This window comes from Notothenia rossii (assembly GCF_949606895.1).
Source record: "Notothenia rossii genome assembly, chromosome: 11".
Taxonomy (NCBI): Eukaryota; Metazoa; Chordata; class Actinopteri; order Perciformes; family Nototheniidae; genus Notothenia; species Notothenia rossii.
The window spans coordinates 27,521,236-27,530,708 of record NC_136910.1 but is presented as its reverse complement, the minus strand read 5'-3'; the positions used below and the strand labels follow the sequence as shown (position 1 = coordinate 27,530,708).

General features: G+C 42.4%; 1 protein-coding gene across 2 annotated transcripts in view; it reads left to right on the top strand.

Annotated features, from left to right (window-relative positions):
• The window catches only part of LOC307023984 (transmembrane protein 26-like), a 17,163-nt gene extending 8,510 nt beyond the window's left edge, over positions 1 to 8,653 (top strand). For both annotated transcript variants that reach the window (XM_079657727.1, XM_079657728.1), the window contains exon 3: positions 7,691 to 8,653. In XM_079657727.1, the coding sequence (XP_079513853.1) occupies positions 7,691 to 7,941 (251 nt within the window). In that variant the 3' untranslated portion in view covers positions 7,942 to 8,653. The remainder of the gene's footprint in view (positions 1 to 7,690) is intronic.
• The last annotated feature ends 820 nt before the right edge of the window (positions 8,654 to 9,473 follow it).

Sequence of the window (9,473 nt, the reverse complement as noted above, 5' to 3'; positions counted from 1 at the left end):
TGTTCTCAGTCGTAGGGATATCGCTAACTTCACCTGTCTCTGACATTTTTCTTTCTGCCTTGCTTCTGTAATATATGTTGGATTCGCTCAGGTGTGGCAGGAAACACTACCACTTTGTGAGAACCTTTCAATAAATACAGAGACAGCTATGTACAAAATATAGGACAATCTTTATTATAAGAACAGTTCATTGATAAGAGGAGAGAGCAAGAGAGGAAGCGAGTCCACGGGACACAAGGAACCCCCACTAACTGTGGAGCCCACTTTATACACTTCAAACAGGGCTAGTTTAATAGCTTTAGCACGGCACACCAGACAAAGAACACGGCACGCGAACACCCTCTACTGGAGGCACACAACTCGGCAATTGTAAACACACACGGCACACACATGCACTTAACCCTTCTCTTGCGTTAGGTCATACCCCCCTTCCCATGCTATTTTCAACCCGATATCACGGCAAGACGTGAACATGTGACGATTTACCATGCTGGGAGACGTGAAGATGTCACGATTTCGTCCCTTCAAACATGACAGTTACACAGTATTGCTAACCCATGTTAACCAGTGGAGAAATAACCGGAAATGACAAACAAATGCTACCCCGACGGTCGGTTGTTATTGTCAATATTAATATAATAATTATTTATTTTTTAATAGTCACACTCGATTACGCCGATTTTCTTGTTTCCCCAGCTGGTCGACATCTCTTTTAGCAGAAAAAAAGGCTACATTAATGTATTAAATCAATGTTAATCCATGCGTGTGGATGTGGAATTAACGGACGTGACGTTGTGCGATTGAGTTGCCAGGCAACAGCTTCGGTTCATGTTAATTTACAAACTCTACAAACGTAGTTATATTTAAAAACATGTTAGAAGGCCTAACGAAATACTTTTATGCAAATTAAAATGTAAATGTGAAGGAATGTGTGTATAACAAAATACATCGGTGATAAACGAAACCTACGGAGCCCTGGAGGGTTCATAGAGAGAAAAATAAATAAAACGTGGCCACGTTTTACTAAAGCGTGCGCACGAGTTACTAAAGCGTGCGCACGAGTTACTAAAGCGTGCGCACGAGTTACTAAAGCGTGCGCACGATTTAATAACTAAAGCGTGCGCACGATATAATAAAGCGTGCGCACGAGTTAATAAAGCTTGGCCTTGTTTTATTTATATTGAGGGATTCCTGTCCGTGACTCACAGTATCTGCTGCCCACAGCTGTTTTATAGAAGGAAAACCTCCTTCACTTTATGAAATCTCTGCGGCACCAGTGGCCTGTGCTACGAAGCAGGATTCGCTATTTACACTATTCATTCATGAAGTATGACACTGCGCTGTCAGCACGCGTCTCCATGTTTGTGATTGGTCAAATGTTGCTAACCCCGTCCCTTTCACGTGAACGCGCTCTCAGCCGGTCAGAGAAACCCTGGTTGATTTACTGAGTTGATAACCAGCTTCGCAGGACCGCTTATTGACATTGCGTTTGTTAGGGCTAGTTAAGCCGGGTAAATCGAACATATCCAGGGTCTGTTGAACTGGCTCCGTAGTACAGGGCTCTGGAGGCAGTAACGTGTAACTCAGCAGAATCTGAGAAGAGCAGCACCAGCTGCAAAGAGCTGTGCCTTTTACTGTTTACTTCACTGTGTTTCCCTTCATTAGAACCGCTTAATAGAGATCGAGGCTGCTACGTTTAACCACACACACCTCTACACACATCGAACTACCAGAGTATTCCGCCTCGTTTTATGAAGGAGATGTCCTGTCACCGGGGCGCATGGTGTGTGTGTGTGTGTGTGTGTGTGTGTGTGTGTGTGTGTGTGTGTGTGTGTGTGTGTGTGTGTGTGTGTGTGTGTGCACGCTCAGCTCCGCTCTGTGTGCGTGCTCGGTGTGTTTGTGTGTGTCCGACACCACCGGCATTTGTTTTCAAATGACCACGAACAGTAATTTACACAAATCTGGTTCTCCATAGTTATATGTGTATTCCCAAGTGAAAGAAATTCGTTTAATCTTAATCTCGATGTGATAGTCCTGCCGGAGTACACCGGAACGAACGATACTATCATAAACAAATGCCGCCCCCCACCCAAACGCCCCTCACACAAACACACACACACACGTGTGCGCGCACACACACAAAACGAGGCCACGCTTTATTAAATCGTGCGCACGCTTTAGTTATTAAATCGTGCGCACGCTTTAGTAACTCGTGCGCACGCTTTAGTAACTCGTGGCCACGCTTTAGTAACTCGTGCGCACGCTTTAGTAACTCGTGCGCACGCTTTAGTAACTCGTGCGCACGCTTTAGTAAAACGTGGCCACGTTTTATTTATTTTTCTCTCTATGAACCCTCCAGGGCTCCGTAGAAACCGGATAAATAAATAAATAATAATGAGATAAGTTTGTTCACAGATGGAAGGCTGACAGGCAGGTAGACCATCCAGTCCTTTTAGCCGGGCCGGCTCAGATGATTGGTCCTGCTTTTTACAGCGCCACGGCTTCCACAGATGACATTTTTGTATGTATTTATTGTCAAAGCATTTAATATATATTCATTGCTATTAAGAGCAAGAGTTAAGAGCATTCCATGGAATATAACAAAAAGTGTTTCTGAAGTGAATTACCTACCATACCTTTTTAAATGTCTGCTAAAAGAGTAGAGAAATGAAAGACCTCTGAATTTTCTGTAAAGATATTAACAGTACTTAATGTCAGCTTAGTAAACAAAAAAACATTAGCTAACAGACTAATTTCCACAACTCATGGACCACACCCACCTTTTCTTGTGAACAACTGGGTGACATACTGTCGCCCTGTAGTCCCTCTCTCTTGTCTTTCTCTCCTTTCTCTTCTTTTCTTCGAGCCTGACTTTGTTGGTCGTTGAAACATGGTACAACACACGTGTGTAGGCTAAGTACTAGCATCCCTCCTCACATGCTTTCACTCTCTGCAAGTGCCGGTGCCGCACCGCGTTTGAAAATAAGTTAAATGAATCGTTAGTTTAGTGAGTACTTTATCAATATAACGTTCTATTAATGTTAATTATTGAGGATTGATGAAAGGTTACTTAAATTTTTTTTGTTAATGTTCTAAACATTTGGGGCCCATGTCAGTCACGGGCCCTTAGAATCGTCCTAACTTTTCACCCCCTTACGGCGCCCCTGGTTTCATGTCATGGTCCGGCCCATCAAGTTCAGCATTCACTGTGATGAATATAAAATAAGACACTGATACTGTTGTCCTCAATGAACATTTATTGAAAGAGAAATATACCATATCAGAATGTGCGTGCGTGCGTTCATGTGTGTGCTCGTGTGTGTTCACGCACATAGTTAACAATGCAAAATTGTAGAATGTCACCTCAGGCTCCTATCCCTCAGGGGCTTCTATCTCAGGGGCCTCTCCCTCAGGGGCTTCTATCTCAGGGGCCTCTCCCTCCTCTCCCTCAGGTGCCTCTTCCTGGTCTGTTGTAGGCTCATAGTCTGGATCGCTGTTGTCTTCCATTTCTGAGACATCTTCCTCTATCTCCTCTTCATCTGGTTCAATCTCCTCTTCATCTGGTTCCAAAAATGTGTTCAGAGCCCCTCGTACAGAAAATCGCCTAATCGGCCGCCTGCTCATTGTGTCAATGAGTCAAATGTGACCAAGGCGCAAATATAACTGCTTGAGAGACAGTAAGGGAGGTGCATTCAGCGCGAGAAAGTGAGAGGTTTGTGTTTCTCGAGGGGCACAGAGCTCGCACCTGTGAGAAGGTATGATACATTGTATCATACAGCGCGAGAAAGGGAGAGGTGTGTGTGTGTGTGTGTGTGTGTGTGTGTGTGTGTGTGTGTGTGTGTGTGTGTGTGTGTGTGTGTGTGTGTGTGTGTGTGTGTGTGTGTGTGTGTGTGTGTGTGTGTGTGTGTGTGTGTGTGTGTGTGTGTGTGTGTGTGTGTGTGTGTGGCGGTCAATTCTGACCGAAAACATCAAGGGTGTTTCACTGTTGAATAAATCAGTCAAAATTCAATGCAAGTGGTGATCATCAAGTGTATATATTCAGAGGCCTAGTGTGGAGGATAACATAAGGTATTGAGGCAATTGGATGAAAAACACAATATTTATGATTAAAACAAAAGTTATTTGGTCACTTTTGACCCGAAACGCAAGAGAATGGTTAACCAACCCACAATTTAGGGCGAGAGCTCCCACTCGTGGTAGCCTCGCCCCTGCTGCTCTCCCTCCATATACACACTAAAATACTTACATTTACATACAAGACATACAACAATATAAATATATACGTAACTCGCCAGTCGGCGAGACCCTCCCCCGTGGTCTACGCTTAGGACACCGTCCAACTCCCCGGGAATCGGCTTTGCTGGACGACGTGAACTGAGTCACTACAGCTGGTGTCTGTGTTGCTTTGGCATCGCCGTGCGTAAGGGGGGATCGCGGCTCGCACTCACTAAATTCCCGGCCCGGACTATCTATAGGAGGTAGACCTCCCGCTCCTGACACTCGAACGTCTTCGTCGCCGGAAGCTCTATCCGCTGCGAACGACGCCCTCGGTTCACACCTCTCCACTGCCTTTTGTATCTCCGCTGTGAGTCTCTCAGCGTTGAGTCTCTCAGTTGATTAACACACCTGTTCCAAGTCCAATCAATCAGTGCCGATGCAGGCGCGCCCACATCACACTTCATTGAATTAGCTTCGTAGGCTACTGCGTAGGCTAGTGTTAATTTCGTTGACTAAAGCTATGACGAAATATGTTCGTCAACGACCTTTTTTTCCATGACGAAAACGAGACGATGACGAGACGGCACAGACGGCAGTAAACAATAACTGCAACTAAATCATCATGCAATATCGTTGACGAAAAGCGACGAGACCAAAATGTAGTTTACTAAATAAAAGCTATGCCAAAATCTCTCTTTACTTTCGTTGACGAAAAATGAGGAGACGAAATATTATCAAAGATAACGTTACATTTCTGATAGTCAGTTTTTCTCCCAGCAGTTCTATTTCTGGTGCAGCTGTGTGTCTCTGTGCTGCGCGCGGCGGTACATTTCAATTACACCGGGCAGCGGCACAATGTGAATTGTCAGGAAGACTCGGGTCTAACTCATGGTCTAACTAACCTTATTTAACAGAAAATAAAATGGCAACAACAGGGCTTGGGAGCAGTGGTCGCACTCGCGCTAACCGAATACCCCCCCGTCAGCGCGAGTGAGTGATAAATTGTGCACTCGACGGGTAATAATGGATTATGACGGAAATGTTACAATCCTGTCCGTCAAAATGACTGAGAACGAAAAAGTCTAAAGCCACCACTGCTTGGGAGAAAGAAACAATGTGATATTTGGGCCCATTTTCGCTACAATTAGGCGGAGAAAAAAAAGCGAATTCATCAGAAGGGAAGCAATGTGGCCATAACACAGCTGGTAAAAACACCACAAACCTGACCAGATACTCTCTGCAAAGCTGCATTCTTAATCATTCAACCTGTGTTTTTCATCAAATAAGGAAAAGATATAATCTTATTTATTTATATACTAAAATGACAAATTATTGGTTTTGGCTAGACTAGTTTGACTGAAATGTTCTATATAATCTGATGACTAAAAAAGACTCAACAGTTTTCATTGACAAAAAGTAGACTAAAATAATTAGTTTTCTTTGACTAAAATATGACTAAAATTCTCAGACTTTTAGTCGACTAAATCTTGACTAAAATAGTTACTGTTTTAGTTTACTAAAATAAGACTAAAATGCTCAGACTTTTAGTCGACTAAAACTTGACTAAATAAAAACAGGATGAAGGTGACTAAATATGACTAAAAGGAAATTTAACACAGGACTAAGACTAAAACTAAATTAAAAAATAGCTGACGAAATTAACACTAGCTTAGGCAATGCAATTGTTTCCTGGTGACTGCTGCCATTAGTACAGCTCCGAGGATAAGATAAGATAAAATGAACCTTTATTAATCCCTGTGGGTAGGTTCAGTAGTTTAACAGCAACATGATGATGGGAAACATGCTGAGTTCTCATTGGTCCCTCTTCTTTAGAGAAGACCAAGAAAAGATTAATGTTTTCTGTTAAACATTAGGTGGAAAAAGGCAAGCAATGACTCTAAATAATAATGATCATGCCATCAAATGCATGTAGATACAATATAAAGTTTAAGCCTGTTTGGAAAATGTAAGAAGTAAAAGCAAAAATAGTGGAGGAAAGTACTGATACCAGAAGAATCTACTTAAGGAAGTATTTGTACTTCACTACTTCCCACCTCTCCATAAATGTTAATCAAGTTTTGAATGAATGCTGATCTCGACTAATGTGTTTAAAGACCCAGTGAAGTGCATCTTTTTGCACCAAAATGAAATGGCAGTTTCATTCCTTACATATCATTGTGCCTGTTCATGGCTAAAATAATTTGTAATAATTCATAATTGATGAATTATTAATTTTGCCGTCTGAGCCTAACGGAAGTTGCAGATTGTGCAGTGGCTGTGACGTCACAAGATGTACCCAGTTGCGATTGTAAACATGGCGGAGACTTTGGAAAGTGATACTAGTGTGAGAGAAATGATTGATTTGGACAGCTTTTCGGACAGGATAGATGAGGAAAGTGATCAATTTGGTGCACTTTGAGGGCAACATTAAGAGATTTATGGATACAGCTCTCAACACTCATATGAAACATATATTTCAATAATCAAAAAACATTGGAAGGATTTCTTAACCTATTTTATACAACTAATATTACATAGATGGAAATATTTGTTTACATAGATGACCAAACCCACTGAGATAACTTAGGCTACAGTTTACCTCCCTGAGCTGACGTTATCTCTCTCAGTCCCACAGGAGAGCACTCTCCCTCTCCTTATTGTTGAAACAGCTAATCTCCGTTAGCTCCGAGCTAGCACCAGATGCTAACGACAACCCTGTAACTCTCTCAGTCTCTCTTTCTCTCTCTCTCGAATCGACCAGTGGCCTTTATTTATCATGATCAATCAAAGAATCTACGAAACAATGACACCAGCCAGGCTCACCTTCATCTTTTGGGAACAGAAACATCGCCACTTCGGCAGACTTGACATTACTACAGCCAGCGGCAATGCATCGTTTCTCCTGTGTTTTTCATCCCTCTTTCTTCACTGTCGCCTCCATTGTCAGGTTTTCTCGATTGGCAATCACTTCCAGTCGACTCCGACACACTTTCCAGGAAAATACTAGCTCAAAAACGTTGAGAAATTCGACTTTGAAAAAGAGAAAAAATGAACGGTGGTGAATGTAAACAGTGCGGCGGCGTCCATCTCGTGAAGTCACGCAGTAGATCGCAAGCCACGCCCACGAAGGCGAAGGTCGACTGCAGATTTCCCCGGCAAATTCAAAACTCGTCAAATTCGTTGCTATTCCAACATCTTTTGATATGGGTTCCAATGGACAATTTTGGTCATTACTATACGTATTAGCATAACAGATCATGCACAGGTGCACACTTCACAGGGTCTTTAAGGAAACACAGGTAAGATTAACCTCACAGCAGTTGTTAAGAAGAAAAAAATGCTCATAAAATGGTGTAGCACTGGGTTGTATCAAACATTGATAAAACAGTAGGAGGGCACACACCTTTTTAATGTCATATTACAACTGAGCTTACAGAGTTAACTTGTAATGATTTTCTCCTGGGTGTGGCAGTGATGGCGGGTTCCTCAGACCAGGCCTCGGAGCCCGCCCCCTCCCTCCTCTCTAACCTCCGGACTGATATCTGGAGCACCGTGGAGGCTCTGCTCATCCAGGACGGGCCCTTCTTGGTGGTCCGCCTCACCGTTATGATCTACTTCAATGTGGCTCACCAGATGCTGATCTTCTTTGCCATTAAGAACCTCCTGGTGGTCCTACTCAACATCTACCGGCTGGCCGTACTCATCTGTGACCGGAGTTCCTGAGTGTGGATGTAGTGAAGCAGGTTACCATAACGACATTACTGTATACACTGTTCTCACGTTCTAGTGTACCTACACTAATTTTTGTCTACAATTCAAACTGCATGTGTACAATGTATTACACAGCAGTTCAGTATGTACATTTCTTTTGAATAAAATATGCTACAATTTTCTTAGAAAGGCCTTCCATATTGTGGTATTATGCAGTGCGTGTATGAGAATTACAATTCTGATTATGCATATATATAAGGTTTGTGCATCTCAGCCTCTCTCTCACACACACACACACACACACACACAGTAGACAATATTGCCCAAGAAAACAGTCGGCAAATGGGGCTGGAGACAAGACAGATGCCTATTTTTTGTGCAAGGGCATGAAATGGGCAAACGTTTTTTTTTACATCAAACGACATCAAGAAGTTGGCTTTTGATTATTCCAACAAACTAAGCAACATAGTCTTAAAGGTCACCTATTACACTGTTAATCATCAATACATTATAGGTCTCAGTTATATACAAAACGTGTCTGAAGTGTTTGGCTGAAATACCATAACAAATCACCCATTGTAGCATCCCATAATCCCCTCTGTTTCAGCCCTGTTCCAAAAGTGCTGATTCTCTGTCTGTTACTACAGATGACAATAAGGAGCCACTTCCCACGCCCCTCTGAGAGTTATTTGGTTAAAATAACCCAATGGTGCTCTAGGAGGAGATTCAGGTGATGGGGGGGGGTTACCTTGGGTTATTGTCTGGTTACACAAGCCAAATGACATCATAAAGTGGCCAAAATCTGATCAGCTCATTTTCAGACAGGTTTTTATATAAATGTATCGGGACAAAAAGAGAGAGGGTCACTGTTTAGAAAAAAAATGAATAAAAAGAAGATCATAATTTGAAAAGTTACAGTACAGTACAAGTACGTCTGGGTCTCTGTGTTTCATTCAAGCTCGGCTCTGTGTGTGTGTGTGTGGAATGAGTCATTTTGTGTGCGTGCGCGAGCGAGAGAGAGAGAGAGAGAGCGCACCGGTACCGGAGATCGTTGTTGTTAGCTTCTGGTGCTAGCGAGCTAGTGGCCGGCTCTCAAACGTTTTGGTCATGATTAATGCAAACAATTATTTCCGAGGCGCACGTTCATATGATCATTATAGTTATATCAGGGGTAGACATTAAGGGTAAAATGCCATTGGCCCTCCGGGCTGGTGGAATTGTATTATCACTGGCCCCATCATTGTAACCACTGGCCCGGAGCATTCGTCCACCAAAAGAAAAAAATCGACTAATAATGAAGAGAATTAACACATTTGTTGCAATAGTAGCCTAATTTATGCACTAACTACATTACTACTTGTACTACAACATTTGAATCATCAGTTCTTCGTCATTTTCCTCAATTTTTCATATTTGGTTTATTCAAATAATGATATTGTGGTCATTGTTAAAAAATGTCTATAGTATTATTATTTGTATAATGCACTTTCTGCCTTCCTGTCATTAGGAGTTAGACATGTAATGGCTATGTAATTGATTTGATT